Source organism: Phalacrocorax aristotelis, chromosome 24, assembly GCF_949628215.1.
Source record: "Phalacrocorax aristotelis chromosome 24, bGulAri2.1, whole genome shotgun sequence".
NCBI lineage: Eukaryota > Metazoa > Chordata > Aves > Suliformes > Phalacrocoracidae > Phalacrocorax > Phalacrocorax aristotelis.
This window is the reverse complement of record NC_134299.1, coordinates 6,222,283-6,248,393: the sequence shown is the minus strand read 5'-3', so window position 1 is coordinate 6,248,393 and position 26,111 is coordinate 6,222,283. Positions and strand designations below refer to the sequence as shown.

The following is a 26,111-nucleotide window of genomic DNA, read 5'->3' as shown; positions in this document are numbered from 1 at the left end:
CAAAGGAACTCTTTATTCAGAAACTGTCCAGTCTCTTATGGAAACTAGGTTAGGCTCAGCCAGAAAGTTACCCTGTCATTATGGTAATGAAAGCAAGCTGCAGTCTGGTTGTATGATGTTAAGCGGTTTTTATACGTACCCATATGTCTGCTTTTGTAGTAATAAGTTTGCCACTATACAGGTTGACCATTTCTGGTGCTCTATAGGATAATGTAGTGTACCTGTAGCACAAAGATCTATCAGTGAGTTTGAAATGGACATCAGATGCATTTTTACAACGTCACATTTCCAAATAATTCAGAATTCACTCGTTGCCGTATTCATTTTAGGGAAAGGGGTGCTAAAGACAATCTGTCAGAAAAAATCTTTTAACAGCAGCATCTGCTACATACCTCTATCAATAAAATACTAACCACTGCAAAGTGCCCTGTGAAACCAAAGCAGTAACCAAGATCCCTTCTAAAGCAAGCAATTTACTTACAAAACCATACAGTCATTGTAAGGACTAGAACAAATATTCAAGGATTTGAGTATTAACAAGGTCAACAGTCAAATGTCCTCTGCAATGTCCTCATTGCTGGGGCTTTGGCCAACTGTATTACAAAGATTGTAACCAGATACATGGCTCCTAATAGACTTCCATACCAGGACTCCTGCTCAGTCATTGCAACCAAGGGAAAGGTTATTTCATATCTCAAACTATAGCTAGAATCTGCCTCATTTTAACAAATCACTACAAACAGAAAAGCTGGAAACTGCGCCATGGTTTAAGAGACTCTTATGATTAGACTTCCTATCAGTAGGTCTACAATTTCTGCTGTGGCACCTTGCGTGCTATTTACCCTGATCACAAGAAAGCACTGCTAAAGGCAAAGTTCTTGTAGACTTGTTAATAAGCGTGCAAATAGGGCATTCCAAAGGGACTGCCAAGCTGGACTAGGAGTGCTCCAAAAACTTCAGTCAAACAAGCCTAGAGAAATCCATGCAGGTGTAATTGAATCCTAACAGAAAGGAGGCATTTGCACACATTTCTAACATGCCATTTTCTAGCCAGAATATTGTATTAACGGAACTGGAAGTCTGCAGCAGTGAAGTTAAAACTGAAGCAAGACCAAGGACCTGGAGCCTGCTCCATTCCTGATCTAGGTCCTACTGAACTGCCAGCTAAGTTCTCTTTTTAAAAGCATCAAAGTGCACCTAGTTGCTACCACTATAGCTGGTCATGCACGGGGCCAGAGAAGGAGACAGATTAAACACCTTGAGGTCCTTGCCTTTTCTATGAAGAGCTGAGGACTTAGGCCATGCATTCCCTTAGTCACTGCAAGGATTTATGATGGGCGGCTCAGGGAGGACAGGGGTTTTGTCACCTGCTATACTGGAGTTCAAGGAAGCCAAGGCAGATGAGGGACAGACTGACCCCGTACATAACAGAACATCTCACTGCGTCGTCAAGGTGGGCAACTTCTCTGCATTAGTACGCTCAGTCTTTCAGGTCCAAAGCAATTATATTAAGCTCAATTTATTGTTTCACCTTCCCCCAGGCGTTTCTTTACCTGCCGCAAACACTTCCATGCAGCAGCATCAAATCTGCTGCAACAGGCCCAGGTAATACTTTTCCCCAGTACATGAAAAGGTTACGCTTTGAATACAAACTATGTCCGCATTGAAAAAGAAAAGCACACTTACTTTTTGATCTCCTCCTCCACCGCATTCACCCCTTCTGTTTGAGGGTTCTGGAATTTGTTAGTAGCACTTCCAAAGTCACACAGGACATAGTGACCACGATCGTGAAGCAGGATGTTTTCAACCTACGAGCATCACAGACAAGTCCAGAATTGCTCAGACAAAAGAAACCCATTTGTTTTCTTTATATGAGCCATGGTTTTCAGTGCCTGAAAACATATCAAGCATGTCTGACATAAATGCGTAACATGACAGCAAAGAAAATATGCATCAAATCTGTCACATCTCCTAAAACAGACGTCAAATTGTGGAAGCATAGTCGTAACACTGCCTTCCATTCTGCCACCTCTCCTTTCTCCTTTTGCAAACACATTACCTTGCCTCTATTAAGACTACTGGGTGCTCCAGGACAAGAACTGTGTCCTGGTATCTTTTGTGCTCAACTTCCCTGAGCTGGTACAACCCACAGTCTGGCATCCGACTTTGGGACAGTTTGTACAAGCTGTCCACAGCTTTATGAAGGGCTGCCTAGTGGGGCAGAGCGGAGGCAAATGGGTGACAGCACACATGCTTCTGTACTTTATGAAACTGTAATAAGCCTCCAGTTCTCTGCCTGCATTTCACCTGTCACTTCAGGTCTAATTCAAAACAAACCTCAGCTTATGCTCACACTTCAGATGATTGTTATCAGAATGCGTTGGGTGCCCCATACTGCCTAAACAGCGGTATCAGCAGAGGTTCCTGCAGGATGCTGAGAAGACGACCCCTTTATTTCAAATATTGTTTGGTAGCTTGAATCAGACAATGAAACAAATGCCAAAACAAACACCTGGGATAGCTTAAAAAAAAAAAATCAGCAAAGCAACTGCCTTTCCCCAAAATACTTACACTTATTCATGCATTAACAAAAATCTAGCTTGCATCCACCTAAGAAAGCTGTCTAAGTGTTAGGACACTGACATAAGATGTGGAAAACCTGGGTTCACTTCTTCGCTTTGGCAAAGCATCCCTGTATTCTAGTTCCTCATCTGTACAGTGGCATTAACAGTGTGGTCCCTCAAGGGAACACACACAATTTTTAACGTATTTACCTTCAATCAACATCAAATGCTCAGATACAACAACGAGATAAAACATGCTGCTCATACATTTCAAAAAAAATCGCCACATAAGTGTTTGCTAACAAAACCTTTTGGAAGTAGACCTCCCCATCAAGGATGACCTTTAAGAAGGAAGGAAAAACAAGGAGTCAGCATTTGAAGTATCAGATATTGCAGCCAAATTAGAGCAGCTGAGGGGGGAAATGCTGGCTTGAAACCAAGGGTTAAACAACACCCCTTCCCCCCCTCTGCTATCCATCTGCTTTGAATAAAGCATTGCACACAGATGTTCTCCCTGGCAGATCAACACTGACAGCGTTATTCCCTACTCTCTGCAAATACTCCAACGTTTCTAGAAAAGTCCTTCCACTTTATCTGCCTGAGGAGTCTGAGGTGACTTCTCTTTGAGACATCCTGCAAGTTTTGTTAAACGTCAGCACTGGACTATCCAGCGACCGGGCTTGTTCAGTAACTTCCAGGAAAAGACAAAAAACCACAGTAGTACAAAGTACCTGCATTACTGCTGCTGACTGCCAGGCCAGAGCAAACTGTCTTTTAAAAGGAGTGTGGAGGTACCCTCTTGGCAGTCAGACACTCAGAAAGCTGCTATCCAGTTTTCAGCACTGCTGAGCACTTACAACTCCGGCTGCAGTCTTTGACACACCCACCACTTTAAGTCAGATTTAGACCCCAAACAGAGATCTTTAATGGAAACTATGAGTTGCCTTAAGTTTTATTACTTAGAGAATGCAGCTAGCTTCTGTCTCTACTCTCTGAAACAAATGTCTGTCTTTGCTAAAATCAGAAGTCGTAAAAACTGCACAGTCAGGTTGGTGAGGGATGAGGAATCAGGCTTTCTTTAACTAGTAAAATCAACATGCATTATCCTCTCATGAAAACAACGCTTCCAAGGCTGGTATTTCTGAGTTCAGGCAGCGATTCAGGAGGGATGCACAACCAAGGTACACTTTCTGACTGCTTTCCAGCGCCTTCAATCTCTTTAGAGATGTTTCAATTTCCCTTCCTCCCCTGGCACCTTTCACTATTTATTTCTGAAAGCTTGTTTAGTATTTCATAGTAAAGAAATTAATGCAGTGTGACATCTAAGAGCACTAACTGATTTTAGCACAGGCATATTCTTAACATGGTCAATACAAGGGTTTACAATTAGAGGACATATCACACACTCATCACAGATCCATCCATACAAATTCCAGGCAAAGGCTTGTTGGTGGCATCAGGGCAAGACTTGGCATTACAAAGAAGGGTGATGTAAGAACGTACAGAGATAACAGCAGCACAGCGCGACTGTCTTATCACACCACAGTGAAATGCAACACTGGGAGGAATCCTGCTAAAATTAAAGCAGGAGAAACTAAATCCTTAACATGAGAGCACAACCTTCTGGTTATTTCAGAAAGTAGGGAAAGGAAGGGAGAAAAGTTTTGATCAATAGCATCCTCTGGGTTGACTGACATAGTATTTTGCTGTATACTGCTGTGTGTCTGCTACAAGAAAATTCAGCCGCTCATCTGCAAGCCAGTCATCTACTCCTGGAACCAGATGGGTTCAGACTAGCAGAAGCATCACAGGGAGAAGCGGGAGGCCTCTCACAGCAGAAAGCTCTGAGCTGTAGAAATCAAAGTTGGCTCTAAGCTGGAGCTTTGAACAACATGTGTTATAGGATGCGAGACTGGAAAGATAAGGTTAAACATAAAACAAGTTATGCAAACAACTTCCTCTAGGTATGGGTAGCTGTGTGAATCGTTACCATCAGTCCTAAATAGATTTTCGCCTCCCTCCACCTCACTAAACCCTGCTCCTCTGGGATCTGGCAGTTATAGTTTCTCTGCATAGATTCCAGCCTAGAACCAGAGACTTCACAGCCAGGGTAACATAACAGATAGCCATAGAAGGCTTAGGCATTTGGCCCTTGCTGCTCAAAGGCCTAACCTAAAGATATAGGAAGGGTTCTTCCTCCAGAGGGAGGAGAACAAAAATAAACTTTTAGGGAATGCCCTGCAGCTGCAACGGCCTGTAGACCCTGAGGATGAGAATAATATCTGCAAGAACAAGCGAAGTTAACCATGCACGGCAAGCCTCTGCCACAGCAGGCTTACGCTGCCTCTGCCAGGGTCCTAACTAGAGCAGAGGCAGCACAAGGGGCCTCCTGATTTTTAGGAAAAGGTAGCATCAACACACACATGGTTTTGTGGCAGTCAAAGCACATGAAACTAAATATCACAGCTGTAAGCGCACGGGGACAGACCGCCACAGCACCTAAGAGTTAACCATCAGGTCAGGAAGGAAAACCTTAATTAACAAACACAGGGATGACATGCTATCTTTTTTGTGGCCTTTATTCGCAGAGAGATGACCACTTTTGCCTGTAGGAATGCTGCTTATAAGGTACTGTTGTCCCCAGCTGTTGGTCACTTCCCACAAGTTGAAGACTGCCAACAGGAGGTTGTTCTGCTTCAGGCAAAGCCTGTTGGGTTAGCTCAAAATCACAGCCACAGGCCGGTGAAACTAATCCAGCTGTGCTTATCTGAAAGAGCTTAAAGACTCTTCACATGATCCCTTCTGCTGGCAGAGCCCCCTGGGCAGGAACCTCCAGTGTCAGAGCATTATCAAAGAGCTGGAAGGCAAAAAAAAGCCCCCAATCTCTATGCAGCTGTCTGCAAAGTCAACATCTGCCCGCTGTTCAACAGGGTTATGTTCACCCCAACAAAACACCTACCCAATGGATGCCTTTCCTTACACTTGGAACTCATACAAAACTTTTCCAGCCCTTAATGTCTCTTGGAATTGCAACTCCCTCTTAGTATTATTAAATTTGAACTCAAAGTCACAACATACCTAAATCATTCATTCAGTCTTAGCACTTGGATTCCCCAATTGTGACTGGAGCTCCAGAGGTCATCATGACAGAAATAATACAATATTCAACTGGGAAACATGCCTCAAAGTAGAGAAGGGCCAATTCTCTGACCCTGGGCACAGTTTAACAACCAAGAGCTAGGCCTTGCAAAAACTTTACTGATCTAAGCATGCAGTAGCGGGCTGGACATCAGACTGTAACAGTCCATTTTAATTGCAACTCAGTGTAGGAAGTAATGCTCAAGACCAACTCACTAACCCATCACAGATGTCCCAGAATTTATTCACATGCTACACAATGAGCTTGTTCTTTACTAAAAAACCCCAGGGATTCACAAAAAGGTAACAGCAGGGGTTAATATCAACTGTAGAGGTTCCTGTTCCTAAGCCTCATCCTCTCACACCAGTCTTCCTTCCCTGTAAAAAGGCCTGCAAGATGCCCGCAGAGGTTTAGAGCTTTAAATCCAGGCCTTAACTTTATAAGGGTCTACCCACTTCACTCTAGAAAAAAACAGATGTCAGACTTGTTTCATATATTCAGACTGACTGAGCAGTGGGGTCACAGTCATCTGAAACATGCTTAAGCATAAACCCTGAGGATTTTTTTCCCCTGCGCTACCTGGCTCTTGTTGGCACACGTGGCATCTTTTGCTCTATAAAACAATGGCCAGCAGCAGAAAACAAACATCTGTTGAGGGCTCTGAAAACAGAGCCTGACCCACAAAGCACATCTGGCTTTCAAATGTATACAGAAGCCTCCTTCTTGGCTGAATATATTATTCAGGCATTTTACAACCTAGTTGAGAGGAAAGGGAACATCTTTTTGATTGTTTATTTGATTATAGGCATGGGATTTTTCAAAGCTCTCCTCACTGGCCTAGCTCTGTTCCCAGCTAAGCACAGAGTTTTACAATGCACTTTCACGGTCAACAGAGAGTTAGAGGCCAGTTTCAAAAGCTCCTAACGACTCCTGCCCCAAGGACAACATCTCTCAGGGATCCTTTTAATGTGGGTCTAGGAAACAAATTTACAGCATGCTTTTTGTAAACTACCTTATAACATCAGTAGTGTTTCAGGTGGTAGAAAGTCACTGTGAATAATTCATCAGATTAATTCTGTTTTGCACAGATGTGCCAGAACGTTTCACAAACATTTGCGTTTTTTAAGTAGATCTATAGATGGTAAACATATGGTAAGCAGCAACAAGAGGCTCATTTCTTTTTTTATCTTCCAATAGAGAGAGGTATTTATGCCCACTTTTCTTCATTACTAACAATAGAAACACAGTACTGGTATTCAGAGCCTGTCTGCCGTGCTGTAGGCAGCAAACAGACATGCTAAGGAGGATGCATACTCCCCGCTGTATTACTGGTCTCCACAACTCACCTTCAAATCCCTGTGGATTATTGGCGTTTTGCACTGATGCAACCTGGCTACGGCTTCGCAGGTGTCGCAGAAGATCTGCAGGACCTCGTTCTCCGTGAACCCCGTCTGCAGGCGTTGGTTCATGAGGTTCACCACCTGACCTCCTGAGGAGAGAAACACCAAGGATAAGAGCAGGTATGCAAAATAAGGTCTGGCCTGGTCTAAGCCCTGGTCCTACCAGACGTACCTTGTCTTAGTCAACTCCCTAAACTGGCTGTACAGTCAGTGCACAAGAAGTTCATGAGTTCACATTCAAAATTCACACCAAGCTTTCCCCAGAGGCTTTTTGCAATCTGCTTACTCATCCCGTTTCATTCTCATTTCCTTGCCTAAATCCCAGGGGGTTTTGCATATCTGCTGGCAAGCGTTACATCTCATCTCCTCTTTGAGCAACACTTCAAGAGTGGCAAGTTAGCTTCTGAGGCCCACATTCACCTGGCTGTGTTAACACTAATTCTGACTAAGCTGCATCTTTTTTTTTTTTCCCTTCAAAATAAGACAATTTTTGCAAGACTAGAGGAATAAAAGACTGAGTTTGGGGCACCCATAGTCTACAAAATAGTTTGCCACATGTAAGAAAGAGGAGGGAGGAGACTCAAAAAACCCATATGCTACTCGGTGGTTTGGCTAAAGTCATAGACTCAAAAAAAAAAAAATCATCCATCTGTAACAACGGAACCTCCAGACAAACAAAAGCAAGTTTTCATGAATGACTCCCGAATTTGCTTCAACGTTGAGGTTTCATTGCTGTCAAAGCCTTTTCAAAACAATCCACAGAGGTTCTTTCTCCCCCTCAAAACACCCAATACACACAGAGGAAAAACTCCTTTCTGAACCTTTGGCAAAGCAAAACTGTATCATTCCACAGCACAAGTGTCAGAAAACTTCATTTTCGTGGTACAAAAGAAGATCTCAGCTTGGTAAGTAGTACAGCTGTGAACATTTTGCACTCCAAGTGAGTGCAGTTCTGCACACAAAGACATGCTGATATGGTTTGGAAGCTGTTAGACACAAAAGGAAAGTAACAAGGGAAAACCCAATGTATAACAGCAATTCCTGTGCTTCAGTCTGAATGTTGGAGACAGAGGCAGGCATGCACCAAGCAGAATGTCTGGCAAAAAGCAAGCCACGTCAGAAACCCCACCTTGCAGCTCTCCTCCTTTCAGGTGGAAGGAAAGGCCTTAGAAAGACAGATTTTACTTCATCAGCCCAAAGTTTGGCCCAGGGGGGAGGCTTATGCAGCCAAAGGGAGCACACTCTGAACTGCTGTGGCTTGCACTTGCCCCCACAGTGGGGTCTGCAACATGGAGCTGCGTATGGCTGTACTAGCATTGCCAGGCCTATCTCTAACAACACTCCTCGCGATGTTTAGGTTTAAGCTTACAGAGAACTTACATAATGATTCCTTCAGCAAAACTACACATACGGTTCTTCCTTTTACCAGCAAACAAACCCAATGTAATTAGTCAAAATTCCTGCACCAAAACGAAGGAGCAAAGAGGGCACGGCAGAACAGAAAGTTGTACCGTATATGTTTAAAGGCATTTTAGCATTTAGTTGTTCTTGCTAAAACGCACATGGCTTCAGTTAAAAGCTGAACAGTCCCAAGAATACCTATTTCTGTCAGCTGCCACTATCCCAAACAGCCACAGACTTCTGAAGTCACCTGGCCAAAGCATTATTTTTGCTTAACACTACTCCTGCGAGAGGCATTTGAGCACAGCACATGCGTAATTTTCCAAACACCACATCCAGGCCACAAGAGATCAAAGCTTTGTGACAGCTGGAAAAGACTGGAAGCGCCTGTCTAGCTAGAGACAGACGAGCATAAAGGTCAGAGGTAAAAGTAATACTTTTTCACTTCACATTACCCATTTCAAGCTTCTTCCAGAACAATCTTAAGTCAGGCCCAAGTGGAAAAAGCTTGCAATAGGACATAAAATAAAGAAGAATTTCATTCCACAGCCTGGCAGCTTTAGAAGAGCCACTTCTTGTGTGGACCAGCCTACAGAAAACAGCAATATATATATTTAAGGGTTCTCCTTCACAACAGCAAAGATCTAGGACCACCCTGGGCAAGGGCAAAGGTGGTACCAGTCCAATTAACAGCGTCAACATAGCCTCACAAATTATCCGCTTCTGAACAAAGCAAGCGTAGAGAACAGTCCCTTGGTAGCCAAGAAGAGGGCAGGTCTAGGAACAGGTTTGGTTTTTTTGAAGGAAGATGTTGTGCAAGTTTCCTGTAAGCGCCAAAAAGGTACAAATCTACCAACGAACAAGGCGTTGAGCCCACACTCACCTCGACAGAAGTCCATTAGTATCAGCACTTCCCACACATCACCACTGCTTACTGAGTTTATACTGGAATCAATGTATCCAACAATGTTCTTGTGGCCAGATAGGTCCCGCTGTAAGATAAATAAATTCAAAGCATAAACCAACCATATATAGTCAGCAACATTTTAATGTTGTTCCTCTACACTGAGCAGCTTTCCTAGCTCTTCTCCTATACAAGCGCAATCTTCTGTCACTTTGGATTAATCACACAAAACTTGAGCAAACCTGAGGTCTGCCTCTACCTGTTTTCCTTCCAGAAGGATTTGAGAGAAACAGCAGAGAAACAGCCAACCTGATGAATAACTTGCCCAGGGATCAATCCAGATTTTTGTGTGTTCCCTTAGATGGCCCAGGCCACGCTACCTGGAGCAGCTCCTCCTTTACACAGAGGGGAGAACAAGGCAGATGTTCTGCGGTGGCCGTGCACAGTACATGTTCTGCTTACTTTTCTCATCTCCTTCCACTCTGCTGCTGGCAAACAGTATCTCAAATCTTCACATACTCAGAAAAACCCACTAAGGTAATAAAACAGATTTTAACCTTGCTTTTATAAGTACCTTATTTTAAGTAACTCAATGGATTAATGTAGAAGTTCTTATACCAATGACTTATCTGTGACACATGCTAAACCTGCAGGAAAAAGTAATTTCTTTGGGACTGCCAGCTTCACACACACTCCCAGGTGTGACAGCCAGCCCAGTTCAATGTTCAGCTTCACCAGTAAAAGAAATCAAGACTCTGCTGGCCACATTCTGCTGTAATGCTGTAGGGTTGCAAAAAGCACAGTTAAGTTTAAAATACTACTTTATTGCACAAAAACTAGGAAAGAAGAACATATTTCCTCTTAGTGGCGCACTGGTTCTTCAGGACAAAGATTAGTGCTTATGTTCAGATTCAGTACAGGAGCAAGTGGACCTGTCGAGCAAGAAGGCTACTTCTCACCCTCACTTTCCAGGCTAGCCACATATTTCAACGAGGCACCAAAGACATGGAGTCAATGGAAAACACTGGCAAGTAAAATCCAAGTAAACAAGCTTTGTGAGCATAGTTAACGCCTTTGATGTAAGATCTAATCTCAATTTTTCCCGTGTAGCATTGGCTACGGTGATGACAAAGCATGCCCAAAAGCTTCACTGCACCATTGCACAAACTCCAGAAGTTAACTTTATAGGTATTAACCTAGTTAAAAGCTACTTTAAAAAAATTCACACAGAGAATTGCTACAGGTAAGAACTTCTGATAAGATTGTTTACCCCAAACCTATGCATCATGTTCTAAGTTAGCAGAATGGGGATTTTTTTAATTTCCTTCCCCACCTCGCAGTTCTTCTAAATGTTCATCAATATCTGTGATTACAACTTCAAAAATGGCACTTTCCATATTTACCAGACTCCAAACAAGACTAAGCAAATCTATTTTCATCATCTCAATTTATTCTTTGTTTAGAGACACTAAGTTTAAAACAGCTACTAAAAATAGCTATCCTATCATGTAGCTCCTTGTGTCCAATAATCTAGAGAAATATCCTAGTGCTTATTATAAACACTTCCCTGTTTCAAAAGCCCAGGCAGTAACTACCCCACAAATACTGTTTTTAATCTATCAACCTAACCAATACAGAGATAGCCTTCATCGCAGTGCAAAAGATTAGAAGCTGTTGTGATACAACTTCATCCCAGGATGGAGGTCTTCCATTCATGGACTGATCTGAGTTCAGAGGTGGTTACATCAGAATCAGCAGCCTTTTCTGATGAAGCCTAAAAGGCTTTAGCCCTGAAGACTGGTAGACTAAGCCTAACACCCCCAACAATGCTCACCTCTTCAGCTCCTCCCTTTCCAATTAAGTCATGGGGTTGGCAAAAGAGTTTTTCCTCTCCTCATTTTCCTGAGATTCCCTCTGCTTCTTCAGCTCCCATGTTTTTCTTGTCCACTAAAACTATCTGCGTTTTAAATAATTCGATACAAGATCTTCACATAGTCGCATAACTCCAGGACTTAGGTCTTTCTAAAATAAAGACGGTTTTGCTAAGAAAACCCACGTTTTGTGACATGATGCTACACAGGTCACAGGCAGACAGTGACCTGGCTCTCACACCATTCGCTCCCAGTCTGGGGCCCCGATATGAAGCGGAGACTTACCATGATTTGGATTTCTCTTTTGCAGACTTGCAAGTCATACTCATTATTGACGTACATCCGCTTCAGGGCACATTTCATCCCATTGTTAGTCCTCACAAGAAACACTATCGCAAATCCACCTGCGAAAGACAAAATCATTCTACTCATTAATGAGGAAACCTCTTGGTCCTTGCTTCTGGCCCTGTCCTGCCTCCATCTGCCTTCAGAGTACAGTCAGAAGAGAGAGGGCACTCAGCAGCTACCAACAGAGCTGTGGCAGGAGCTCGCCTTACATGTGCTTAGCTCCAGAGCTTCCAACTCTGCCTAGACAGTTATTTCTAGGAACTAAAAGGAATCCAAAGGGGCAAACCTTCAGTTAATGGAAGCAAAGTTAACATTTAACATGTCCGTAAAAACAAGCAATTACACTGGTTACTTGTCCTGCTAGGCAGTCCTTCATTGCTCCGTGAATGTCCATTATGAAGAAGAAAGCTGAAGTATAAACAGCAATGTTGCCTTGGACAGAAATCAGAGCTACAGGTCACGCATTGAATTACTAAAGGCCTAAACTTAAAAGGCTTTCCAACTTTTGAAGTGTCTAAGTTACATTACAAAGCTGGTTTGTGCAAGAAGCTGAAGAAACCCATCTCCCACACATGGTTTGATGTTTGTGCTTTTAAAAAAGGACAGAAGAACAAGGTGGGGGGGTGGGGAACAAGAAAACCCCACAATTCATTTTGTGGTCTTTGCTATTAGTGAAGTCAGGACTCCCAGGACATACTTGAATTGTTTAGGATGAAAGCCTTCATCTCTGTTAGCAATGCATCAAAATATATGGGTTTTACATTTGCAGTCCTGCGCAGAAATAGGAAGCTGATTGAGGATGGAGGTATATAGGCATCAAAGTTTCACACCTGGCTTCCAGAGATCAGAATGAATCACAACAAAGAGTCAGACAGATCCAAGTAGCCAAGAAGTGCTGCACAATGGTAAAAAGGGAAGCATGATGACATTGTCGATGCCACAACCTAACAGCACTTCATTTGCTCTGTTACCTTACACTACAGCCCATATTTCTTTTATGCTTAAGGATTTCTAAAGAATCAGCCCAATCGTACGTTATGATTTGGTGTTGCCATAGCCTTCAGAAGTCCTACGACACCAAGAGCTGTAGTTACACAATAAAAGCTAGTCACATCCCAAAGAACTCTTATTTTAAAAGTTTTGAGCCCTTTGGTCAACGCCATTCTTTACAAGCTGCCAGAAGCCACCAGATCAACAATACGTATATGGTTACATTTGACATGTTTGTGCATAATTAATACTAGTTATTTGGCACTTAAATGAGTTCCTCCCCATTATGCAAAAAGTGACGAGCAAGACAGCCACATATGGGTAAAATTTAGTGTTAAAATAGGTTGCATTTGACAACTCCAGTCTTGCAACAACTGGTGCTTACAAGCTGTTAACAAATCAAACACCACAGCCAAAAGGCCCAGTGAAGCTTTCACTAAAACTGGGATTTATTTTTACTAAGAAAAGACCGAAAAAGAGCAAATGACCAGACTAGGCTTTTATGTTCAAAGTATAACCCTCCCCATTTGTTATCAAACAGCTTTTATGGCACCCACTACAGCCCATCTTCCAAAACAACCACAGAAGTCACCCATGCAAATAATAACGCCTGTCAGCACCAGAGCTGTTAAACAAAACAAAAATCACTCTTAGCTTGCAAAACCCTTAGTTTTACACGTCATAGTTTGCCATAGGAACTAGACCCATCAGGTTTTCCAAGGAAGCCCAAGTAACTCTCAGGAGCAGAACTAATGGGTAGCAGCCCCAGAAAAGTTGCAAAAAGATGCAACAGAAAGAAGGGGGAGGAACCAAACCCAAAAAAACCCCACAAGTGTCAAGACTTCATCTAAAGGCTGCAAAAGGGATATTCAAATTCAGAAAAATGGGACATGGCCCTGGGATACAGCAAGCCATACAGATGCTGCTTACTCCTCCCAGAGCGGGTTTTAAAACCCTTGTAGTTCTGGAGGGCCTCATTTCTTCATAGTGCTCAACTTCAGACACAAAAATAACCACGACTCTCCCTTAAGCTGCTTCAAGTTGAGGATCTCAAATTACAAGTAATTTTTAAGAACTCCTAAACCCGCAGCGGTAGCCTTATTGTTCTGCCCTAGCCACATTTGTCTCATTTCTGGAGAACAAATCTGCACATCCCGCTGAGCTATCTTTAGCCCAAAGGATGTCTATGTTGAAAAAAGCAAGACAGCACTACTGATTCCCCCCACCCCCTGCCCCTTGTAACCCACAACGGAGCAAGAAAGAAATAAGGGACCCATAAGCAGCACTGCTTCCCCAGTCCATACTTACTTAACACGCTATGCTTTTTATAAATCACCAGAGCGATCAGGTTTGGACTTTTGTTTCTTTTAATTTCTGTACAATATCTACATGGACCACAGATAAAATCTAGAGAAAACTTTAAACAAAAAAAGGACCTTTTTTTAAATTACTGTCTCAGTCATCATCAAAACTTTTTGGGAATCATAAGACTCTTTCTCTTCTTCCCCAACAAGAGGGTCAGAAGCCATCCATCAGAAGCCTCCCCTCCTCTCCAGGGGTTCAGTTCCCTTCCCACAGCTCCTCCCACCAGGCCTGGAGGCCAGCAGGATACTATCTCTGTTTACATACTACGCCCAGCATAAAGAAACACAAGCTGAGCAGCAAAAATAGATCCATTAAAATTTATTTTTTAAAAAAAAACAGATCCACTAAATTCAAGTACCTCCTCAGACCAACTGCTAACGTCTCATTCGCAAAGTTTTGTGCAAGGTACCTTTCCTCTAGCCTGGATCCTGTGCTAACTACAGTTGCTCCTAGAGCACCCCTGCTAGAATATGTACATCATGCTATTTTGCTTACAAGCAACCAGGACCAAGTGGCAAAGAAAACTACAGTCTATGCAACAGAGAACATAGCTGAACCATTCCAAGAGCTCCAAGGAAAGAGACATTTAGAATCTAAAAAACAAAATAAAAATTAAATTAATACTTTCTGATACAGGACAGCAACATCAACACGTAGGGACCTGACAGAAATATGGCCTGGAGCACCCTCCAAATGGAGCAGCGAGAGACAAATGTGTCAGGTGCAGCCACATCCAAGGAGAAGGAAGCCTGCAACATTGGCAGGGTTGTCATGGTACTTGTACAAGTCGTAGGAAAATTACATCCTCACGTCCAGGTCTCTCCCTTACCCTTAACTCCTGCACACTTCAGCAGACGACACCACGCAAGGAAGCTGTGCAAAATCATTTAAGTTACGTTGTCTGCAAATACACCTACCAATTTGGTTACTTTATTATTAAACACCCACTGACTGCAGATTAAAGCATGACAATTTTGCTACTAGTAAAAGCAGCATGCTTCTCTCCAGAGAAAACAAGTATTGATTTAATCAGGGTACGTACAGCAATTTTTACACAGCAATCTAGACTAAGCGACTTTGCCATCAGAGAAGCAACATTTGATGATCTGCATCCATTTGAGAGAGGGTACAAAGTTTTAGCTTCCAAACAACTAATACATCATCTGGTCTGACCGCCTCAGTTAAAACAGACTATAATATTCCTTCCAAACTACAGTTTACTGAGCCTTGCTTGTGACCGTACCCAGGATTTAGTCAGAAAGAAACAACATAATCAAGAATGTCTAAGTTCCCTCAGGTAGTCATTCCACATTTAAAATGAAAAAGTTTCACATTTAAAGTGAAAAATGCCACCCTAATTTGAATTTCTCTGCCCTTATTACACCTTCTGCTGCTAATTGGCTTCAGCACTCCCAGGTTTGCATATAGAGAACGGGACTGCAAAACTCAGTAAAACAGCAGGCGGATGAGGGAAGTGGAGAGGGGTGGAGACAGAGCACAAAGAGCAACAGCTTCTTGCCACACTCATGTAAAAACGGCTCAAGGAATACAAGATCAGAGTCCATTAGCAGGACATACAGGCCAATTTTAACAACACCAAGAACCTACACCTGCAAATTGTCTCCCAAAGGAACCACAGGTGCACAGACAGGGCTGGCTTTCTTGCATCGCACACGTATTTGCAGAAATGGGACTTGACCCCATCCACGTGCCAGAGCAAATCAGAGCTACGACAGGAATCCTGTTCTTTCCAGCAGTGTTTCGGGCTGCAGGTCTTTCCAGGCCAAGGTCAGAGCTATGGGTGTATCTGCCTATAGGTTTCTCATGCAACAACCGCTAATGTCTGGAAACGGCAGGGATGCCTTTAGTGGTCTGTACCTAGACCTAGAGAGATTTCCTTTTAAGTCTTTTGTGCACAAGAGATGATTTTGGAGCCTTGGTCTATCCCCCACCTCCCAAGTCCCTCGCACATTCATTACTGACAGCTCATGCACTGCACATCCTGCTGATGAATATGGCCCTCGCCCGAAACTCTTGCATTGCAAAAAAGGCTAACAGTAACACCACACCACTGTTTTAATGTTAGGGCTTAAGATGCGCAGGTAGGTTACTAGCTACTGCTGAAGCATTTCGAAGCGCTTGAGGCCTTTTTATTGGCAACCACAGCCAATACTTCAGATTCATGCTGAAAGAGCAGTTCCAGAAGGACCTATACTCCTAACAGCTACTTCAAAAGCAGCAACTTTGTTGGCAAGCAGCAGACAGAAAATCTAGCTCACATTTTCCAGCAAGGTACGACAGAGAAGAGGGGAAGGAAGACCCAATAGATGGTTGAAATTTTTGCTTGGTGGCATTAGACAGCCCAGAACAGTGATGCTGTTGAGCACAACCCAGGAAGGGGCCAAGCTATCAAGCACCTGGACAGAAGCCAGCACTGCCTAACAAAGACTTTCTAATGGATTTACGAGTTTTCTTTCACCTACCACGCAGCATTATCCAGTTGAAGAGGGACCTGTTTGCAGAAGGTGATGAGCATCTTCTGCAGGTTACAGCAGTAAGCACAGGTGCTGCTCAGCTCTTGCTGTCTGCCTGGTCACCGCTGCACTGAACAAGCAGGTTTTGCTTAGACAAGTCACCCAGCACTCATATGAACTCTGATTTCAGCATCATGCTGACATTAATACACTTTAGCTTTTAAACTATCTTGCTAACAGCTGCTCCTCACCAGTTAACCCTTCCTCCTTGCATACTACATGCCTACAACATTACCACCTTGTCAGCCTCAAGGACTGCTGTCAGCGTCAGACCACAACCAATTTCTCCCTCCTTATCACAGTACAACCCCCAACTTTGCTAAATCTGGGCAAAGTTGAAAGGAAATAGATCAAAGACAAAAAGACAAGCAATTATTACGAAGCACTGCCAGATGCACATTACAGGACCATTTACTTCTATTTTAGTGAACAGCAAGCAAGACAACCCTTCCAACGGCCAGAAATCGCCAGCTCTAATGCACTATGCCAGCTCCGATACAATAGACAGACATGCCAGGATTTGTGTAACTCCAAGCCAGCCAAGGTCAGCTCAAGAGAAGTTAGATAGCTGTGCCACATGTGGCCGGGGAGGCTGGGTCACACACAAGGCAGAGCTTAGAGGCAAAGTAATCCAGGCACTAGGAACATCCTCATGCCTTTGCCAGTAGAGCCTTTTTTCCAGTACACACATGGAGGGCGAAAGGCAAGACCAGTCCGGGCTTCAGATACAATAGAGCAAATAAATCCAGAGACTTTGCAAGCGCCAGAAGTGAGAGAAGCAAGAACTAAGCCTGAAAGTCAGCTCAGAGGACAGTTCTCCCATACATTTAAAAAAAAAAAACCAGCCTGTGATTTACAGTTCTGAAGCAAATTCAACTCTTTCCCCATACAAGCCAGCAGAATCCAAGATACTGCTCTCATTCTGAAGACATAAGAAGTTATTTATATGCTCATCCTTAAGACATATTAATATTGTTGAACGGGTAGCATGCAGGCAGTATTGCTATCACCATCAGTTGAGACCTATGGCTGTTGCTGGCTCTACTGGGAAACATCATAGTCTTTTCCACTCAGGCCTACATCTACCTCAACAGCAGCATGGGAACTTGCTACACACTTCTGGCCTGTTATTCTTGCTAACTGGTTTTAGGATAAGCTGGAAGGAAAAAAAAGGGAAGTTCCAATTATCTCTAGTCAACACAGATGCCAGAGCAATTTTCCATGCAAGTTTATGTCAGTGTACTGGCCAGTTTCCATCACCGGTAGTTATATTTTCAGCCCTTCTGTAATTTCAGCAGGATGCAGAACTCTTCACAGGCAGGCAAGCACTTCTAAACTAGGTAAAAGCAGCCGCACAAAGCCGCACGTGATCCCCTCTTAGCTCATTGCAAGTAAGAAGATAGGACCCTGCTGCATTTAAGTGGTTCACATACATTGCAAGTGAGGAATCCTCTTGCAGCCAGCAAGTCACAGGCAGCCAGCAATGCTGATCTGCAAACAAGCACGAGATGCTGCTTCCAAGCAAGGTGCCCTAACTAATGCTATGGTACGGAAGTTTACAGAGAAGTTAGTTGCTCCTTCCATCACCCTTTTGTGATAAGCTCTTACAGAGCTGCCTTTCACTGGTCAACATAAATTAGCCAAGCTCCCTAAGTGCTGCTACAGCAGACAAACTCTATGCTGAACACTGCACAATGTTTTTATAAATACATCAGTGACAAAAGGAGGCCAGGGAGAATCTCCCTCCTTTGCTGGATGCGGAAGGTAACCTTGCCAGGAAAGATGAGGAGAAGGCTGAGGTACTTAATGCTTTCTTTGCCTCAGTCTTTAATAGTCAGACTGGTCATCCTCGGGGTTGTCAGGCCCCTGTGCTGGGAGATGGAGATAGTATGCAGAATGAAGTCCCAGCTGTTGAAGAGGTGGCAGTCACTGACCTGCTCCTTCACCTGGATGTTCACAAGTCCATGGGGCAGGACAGGATCCACCCGAGGATACTGAGGGAGCTGGCAGAGGAGCTCGCCAAGCCACTGTCCATCATTTATCAGCAGTCCTGGTCAACCGGGGAGGTCCCAGAAGACTGGAAACTAGCGAATGTGACGCCCCTCTACAAGAACGGTGAGAAGAAGGAGCTGGGGAGCTACAGGCCTGTCAGCCTGACCTCGGTGCCAGGAAAGGTCATGGAGCAGATCACCTTGAATGCCATTACACAGCACATGCGGGACACCCAGGGGATCGGGCTCAGCCAGCATGGGTTTATGAAAGGGAGGTCCTGCCTCACTAACCTGGTCTCCTTCTATGATAAGGTAACCTGCTTAGTGGATGAGGGGAAGGCTGTAGACATTGTCTACTTGGACTTCAGTAAGGCCTTTGGCACTGTCTCCCACAGCATTCTCCTGGAGAAGCTGGCTGCTCATGGCTTGGACAAGTGCACTCTGCGCTGGGTTAAAAGCTGGCTGGACGGCCGAGCCCAGAGAGTGGTGGTGAATGGAGTCACATCCAGTTGGCGGCCGGCCACGAGTGGTGTTCCCCAGGGCTCAGTGTTGGGGCCGGTCCTGTTCAATATCTTCTCTGATGATCTGCATGAGGGGATTGAGGCCACGCTCAGTTTGCAGATGGCACCAAGTTGGGCGGGAGTGTTGATCTGCTCAAGGGCAGGAAGGCCCTGCAGAGGGACCTGGACAGGCTGGATCCATGGGCCAAGGATAACTGTGTGAGGTTTAACAAGGCCAAGTGCCGGGTCCTGCCCTTGGGTCGCACCAACCCCAGGCAACGCTCCAGGCCTGGGGCAGAGGGGATGGAAAGTGCCTGGCGGAGAAGGCCCTGGGGGTGCTGGCTGACAGCCGGCTGGGCATGAGCCAGCAGCGCCCAGGTGGCCAAGGAGGCCACCAGCCCCCGGGCTTGTGTCAGCACTGGTGTGGCCAGCAGGAGCCGGGCAGGGATGGGGCCCCTGTGCTAGGCACTGGGGAGGCCCCACCTCGAATGCTGGGCTCAGGTTTGGGCCCCTCGGGACAAGAAGGGCCTGGAGGGGCTGGAGCGTGTCCAGAGAAGGGCAGCGGGGCTGGGGCAGGGTCTGGAGCACAAGTGTGCTGGGGGGCGGCTGAGGGGGCTGGGGGGGTTTAGCCTGGAGAAGAGGGGGCTGAGGGGAGCCCTTCTCGCTCTCTACAACTGCCTGAAAGGAGGGTGTAGCGAGGTGGGGGTCAGACTCTTCTCTCTAGTAACAAGCGATAGGACGAGAGGAAATGGCCTCAAACTGCACCAGGGGAATTTTAGGTTGGAGATTAGGAAAAACTTCTTCACCAAAAGGGTTGTCAAACATTGGCACAAGCTGCCCAGGGAGGTGGTGGAGTCTCCATCCCTGGAGGTATTTAAAAGAAGGGTAGACGTGGTGCTTGAGGAGATGGTTTAGTGCTGGGCTTGGCAGTGATAGGTTGGCGGTTGGACTCGATGATCTTAAGGGTCTTTTGCAACCTTAATGATTCTATGATTCTATGATTCTCCTCAACGGACACAACCGCCCTCCAGCATAGCCTAGACCCACCTTGTCCTTCTGGGATGGCACCATTCGTGGTGATGGTAGGGAAACCATCAGAAACAGCTTGTCCTGAGAACCCTCTACCTACCACCATGATTACCATACCCTCACACATAGCTTGCTCAGCTGTTTGATCTGTATTTAAGTTCTCCTCCAGATCTTCAAACATACCCTATCAGATAACATTTAAACAGCAGAGAAGAAAACAAGGTATTACCGCAGGCAGGTTTCATGCCTGCCAGACAACAGGCCCCCACAACAAGCCTGTTTTGTTCATGCTGAGCCAAAATAAAGCAGCTTCAACCGTAGCCAGACAGTGCTTCAAGCACCAACTCAACAGACCGCTTCACCCATGTTAATCATAGTCCAGAAGGGAACTGGCTGGACTCTGCCCTGTACACCCAAAGTAAAGCAGGTTAGATTTCACAGGATCTGCAGGAGCAAAGGCCTTTTCACAAACCATTAGTGTTCCCAAAACATTGCATTTTCTGTGGTACCCTGCTATGCTGATCCACCGCCCTCTGAAAGAGACAGCAGGTACTCTAAGAAAACAGAAACAGCTTCATCCAAACAGAATTAGGCAGAACACCTCCTTTTAAAATCCACGTTCAAAGTACCTCCCAGAGACATTAAATGCTGTTGTTTGCACAGGAGCAAACGAGACATGCAGCATGATGATCTCCCAGCTGCATGTTTGAGCTCTGCAATAACAGCTAAAAAACATCTCCATCACATGGCTGTGCCTGCCCTCTACAACCATTTTCAAGTTTCGTCTTAGATCTTATCCCTCTTTTTTTTTTCTCCAGGGCTATGCTGGATAACCCAAAAGCAGCTAGGTTTATGGAATATAAATTGCCCCTCTTTTCAGTTAAATCAATCAAGTCATTGGGCTTGAAAGAGGCAACTATCAAATCACCAATTCCCACTTCAAGGAAAAAAAAAAAATCACTGCTTCAATTTGGATTTTCTCCATCATCCTTCTACAAACAAATTAACAATATCTGGAATTACCATAGTTCCTGATAAACGTTCTGGATGCCACTAAAAACTTTATTCTTCAGGGGTGAAATTCTCTTCTGAGCTGGACAAACAATGCATGTGGTTTTCCACTGAATTGTGTCCAGCTTTCTGTGTTTTATCCCTATCTCATCCACCTCCAAGCTCTGCGTGCAAGACAGCCCACCATGCTTTAGTCCTGAAGCTGAGGGGACAGCCAAGTGCTTTTCAGCCATCCCCAACAACTGCCCTAGGAATATTTAGCCTCCAGGGACAGCCAGCAAGGCATTTTAAGCTCTGGTTGTGCTAGCAGGCACTTAAAAATTAAGTGCTTTGCTGAACCAGGCACAAAGCCACTCCTCATTTGCACAATCTGAATACTTATTGATTCTTATCCCTCAAGAATTATGTCATATTTTGCCTTATCTCACAAGCCAGAAGAACTTCCTCAGCATTTACTTTCCCAAGTACAAGGGGCAGGCTCACTGGATTTTTTTTTTTTATTCTCCCCCCTTCCCCCCCCCCCCCCCCCCCCAAGTCAAGATGCTGTAATCCAGTTACAGGAAAACCATACCAACTCCCTTGCACAGGGTATTTGCAGCTCACCGTTCCCAAAGCTTTTTTTCCTGCCACTGATTTTTCCCATGGTCATAGCCACAACCAGCTGACACACAGACACTGCATGTTAACCATCATTGGGCATCATCGCTTGGCAACACCAGAACAATTTTCTCTCTGCTGCTGTACTGAGAAAGCCACCCTGTACCTCCAACAGCTCTCTCTAGCTGACATAACGTGCAGTCATGTACAAAAAAAAGATTTTCTCTAGTTGTGTATATACAATAGTCATTCTTGATCATAAAGCACCAAAATATCAGGGCACCTTTTCTAGGGACAGAGATGGCTTCAGCAAACCTTGACTTTGGGATCACTTACCCTTCACCATAAAGAAAAAAGGCCAAGGAAACACTCTGGGCAAAGTTAAGCTATACAATCATCTGGTATTATTTTAGGCATTGTCCAAGTTCAGCTAACGTTAGCATCAAGCTCTGCAAGCACATCAAGGAAAAGCACTCAGATGTGCCAGTGCTTCTCTCCTACAGCTATCAGCACCAGTTTTCAACAAAGGTGGAAGAATAATCCAGTTTCAGTTCTTCCCACCTATAAACCAAGGATGAAGATGGACAAGTGACTCATCTGTAAAACAGGAAAAAACACCAAGGTGCCCTGCGATTCTCTCCTCAGACCCCACTGGGGCTGCTGAGCTGCAGAGGCCTTAAACTTCCCATTACTGCTAGAAAGCATGACTGTGCATCACAACACAAGTCTCGCTGTCAAGAGGAGACTTGCCCAGCAGCTCCTATAAAAAGCAACACACTCCGACCCAACAACACTGTGATAACAGGAAGGAAAGCAAAGCAAAGTGCAACAACAGTCCCTTACTCATCATGTCTCATGTGTGATCATCTTGTGTTACCCTCCACACAGACAAAGATTTGCTGGTTAATTTTTATACAGGCTTTATATTTTAATTACAGCTCCACTAGGCAACTATGATGGGTATTAGGATTATAGTGCTATTTTTGTTGGTATTAACCTGCACTAATATATTCTTTCTGCTATCTTTTATTCCATTCTTCCATTGCCTAGCAGGAGGCTATTACTGCAGCGTACCTGCTAAAAACCATATGATTTTAAATCCCATTTCTCCCATTTGATGTTAATTTCTCCATCACTTTTGAGCTCTTTGTTTCCACGGTGGAATACTTCACCCCAAAATAAGTTTTCTGTTCCAATATTATCCCTTTTTATTACCAAACTGGGCTTTGTATTGTGAAGTGTTCTGCTTTGACACATGACAAGGAATTGGAATAGTGAGGATCACTGCAAGCTTTTTCTGCTTTATGAAGCATCTACAACACCCTTAAAGTTTGATGGAGATATCACCATTAACACCTTTAAAGAAAAATACAACTACTCCCTCAAGATTTGTTTTTAAAGTGGTTCAAAGTTTAATTAAGAAGCCACAGTAATGAGGCAGACTTTGCATTAGGGCTATAACATCCAAGATCACAGCTATATCAAAGAAAGTTAAGACAACACCGGTACAATCTATGATTTACTGAGTTTAACCGGGAACGTTATCTCTGCTCCCACTTCCTTGAGATTAAAATTGTCAGAAAAGCAAGCAATTTGCAAACAAATCCTCTGTTCTTTAAGACCTGGTCTTAAAGAGGATGCTACTAGGGCAGGAAAACCTGCAATTAATAAAATTAATAAAATAAAATTAATTTAAAAATTAATTTAAAAAGCAAAAATTAAGAACCTGACCAAAGAATGCATGGGTCAGCGTGGCACCACACTACTCGTAGCAGCAGTATGAAGCAAAGGCCCTGCTTACACAGCTCACATCCCTGAGCTCTGCAGGCTGCCTCCAGAAAGAAAATTTGTGCTGGAAGGGCACCTTCAGGTGTCCAACCAGGGGAAGGCCAGTAAAAGGCCCCCCAAACAGCAGCATCTCATAGTAAGAGATAGTAGCAAGTCAGCCTAACAGGATGGGACTGAAGGTTCCCCCAGAAAGCCCTCTTGTTACATTTTGGGTACGGCACAACATATTACCAACAGGAAGAAACAATTTTAGAGGTTTCCCAGCACTGCCAGGTATCACAAAGGGCCCTGACTGTTGCCAAGATTCCAGTCATGAAAGCGAACATTGGATCTGTTACTCACAAGCTTGCTTCGGTCTGGTGAAAGATTAATCACGGATACAGTCAAACAGCATTTCCTACACCCTCTGCTTTTTTAGAAGGCAGTAGGAGGTAGTCTGCTACTACAAAGCCTGCAGGCAAAGGGGCACTTCAGTTTTCCCTGAGCGAAGACACCAGACTCATTGCAGTTAAACAGGTAACTGCAGGATCACTAGCATGGCCTTGGGTATTTTCTTCATTTTTCATGGTCACCTCCACCTAAGCGGCATCCAAAACAGGGAGCACTTTGGGCCTTCAGACTCCTCTCTCCCTCCGGTGGTTTTGTAGCTTTATGACTAACATACAAAATATGCATTAAAAAAAAAAAAAGAGGATTTTGTTCTTGCCCCAGTGGGGTCAAATGCAGGTAGGTCAAGGACAACAAAATTAATGGACAGAGAGAGGCTTTCTTCAGCTTCATTCTACCCTCTCCAAATTGCAACAGGATGCTGGTAAGCAACACAGGACTGTCACTGGGAAAGCGTGGCCCTGTGTCACCATGTTACCGTCTGGCACAGGATTTCACCTGATTCAGCCCCTCACTTATAGGCTATGCCAGAGTTACTCCAGACACATCTGTCTAACCTGTTCTTTAACAGCTGTACTCACACATTCTCCATATGCTCTTGGCCGGTTTATTCCTGGGTTGTTGTCGCCCTCGCCATCAGGAAGCCTCACCCAAAACTCTCCATTGACTTGATTGCAACCCCAGATTCTTACCCTACACGCCACAGACATCAACAAGCTGCTGCCAGTCTTTTCTCCACAACCTCCTGCACAGCTGGAGGAATACTATGCAGACTGTCTTTCCCAGACAACCTAGCACAAAAAAACTAAAAAGACTTGAAAGCAGGGGTATTGATGTTCTGCTTTTTGTTTCTATTTTGCTGTTTTCTTGCTACATGTTGGAGTATCACTCATCACAATGCTTGGGGTTTGGGATTTAATTAATGCCTATGACTCAGGCTCCCACCCAATTCCATAATCCCCTGGTTACATTAGGGTATTTACATGTTATTTTATATCCATATAAGCAAAGATTATTCAACCTCAAGTTGCACGCACAGAAAACACACAGCCTATCCTAGAGGCACAGGCTTGCATCATGTCGCAGGAGTACGCGGACATAACTGGTATTTGTTTCCCACAATCCAGGCTACAAAATTAGGGTTTTCTTTATGAAGGCTAAGCTGTGTCAACAGCCTGCAAGCTCCAGCACAAAGTAGTGACAGGGTGTGCTCAGCCACCAGCTGAAATGCAACAGGCTCATACACAGAAACCCACAGCTCTACATGCTCTTTGAACAACTTTCTGAAGGTGGCAATGAGAACAGAGGGGTGAAACACAGGGCATGCCACACAGGCAACAGAACAAGCAGGAGTCTCTGTGGAAGCAGGAAGGCCTGAATGTGGATCTCCTGGTCTACTACACCCAAGCTCCTCTAATTCCAAGCAGCACATGCGTGTTTGCGTACTTGTGTACTATACACCAAAGAGTCCAGTTCCGAAAAAGAACAAAACAAAACCCCTTATCCCCTGCCAACAGGCTCTCCAGCTGAGAACAGCAGATAATAATGCTAAACTAAACAGGTTTACTCTCAGCCGAGATTTGCTACCTCAAAGGAAATAACAAATTTAGGGGTGATTTTGGTTGGGGTTTTTTTTTTTAAAGTTATTGACTTACACAAAAGCGTAGCAGTGCCAAGTTTAAGGGATTACTTCAATCTAAAAGGCCTGCCCCAGCATCTCCTAGAGTAGTATTTGGAGAAGCTATTAAGAGGAACTCTACAATTGAGGAATACAACCCATTGGTCTCTGCAGGGTAGAAAGTAGGGTCTCTGCACAGTACTGCAGCAGTTCTCCTTCAGCTCAAGGTCTCAAACACAGAGATACAAGCCCTTATAGTCCAGACAGGCCTAATTGCTATGAAGCAAACAAGACAGCAGAAAACAAAGTACCACGTTTCCTTTCATGCATGGGAGCAGTCCCTGGGAAGCTCCCCATGCTCATTACAGCTCTCAGTGTCTTATCTCACCGTATTCACCTGTACAGGGAGTCAAACACCATTAAAACCAGACAAAAATCGGTGTAGATACTGGTTGGTTTACTAAACTTTCAGTTGTAGGTTAGTCTGTCCCTTTCAGCTGCTTCCATTACCCCTAAACAGTACTTTAAAAGGCTTCATACTGGAGTGGAGATAGGACTGCTCTGGGAAACTTATCAAATCAGATCTTGAAACATCAGCCACCAATTAAATAGTCTGAACATTTAAGAGTTATCATGAGGGCAAAGTAAAAAAGCAAACCACTAACTCCAGCTGA

The 26,111-nt window shown here is 44.3% G+C and overlaps 1 protein-coding gene across 7 annotated transcripts in view; it reads right to left on the bottom strand.

Annotated features, from left to right (window-relative positions):
* AAK1 (AP2 associated kinase 1) overlaps positions 1 to 26,111 on the bottom strand; it is an 86,292-nt gene that overhangs the window by 46,367 nt on the left and 13,814 nt on the right. For all 7 annotated transcript variants that reach the window (XR_012657361.1, XM_075074472.1, XM_075074477.1 and 4 more), the window contains exons 3-7: positions 11,565 to 11,683; positions 9,388 to 9,496; positions 7,050 to 7,192; positions 1,687 to 1,808; positions 140 to 221 (exon numbers count right to left, since the gene is read on the bottom strand). Coding sequence is in view for 6 of the 7 variants with exons in the window: in XM_075074472.1 (XP_074930573.1) it covers positions 140 to 221; positions 1,687 to 1,808; positions 7,050 to 7,192; positions 9,388 to 9,496; positions 11,565 to 11,683 (575 nt within the window). In the remaining variant the exon portion in view is untranslated. The remainder of the gene's footprint in view (positions 1 to 139; positions 222 to 1,686; positions 1,809 to 7,049; positions 7,193 to 9,387; positions 9,497 to 11,564; positions 11,684 to 26,111) is intronic.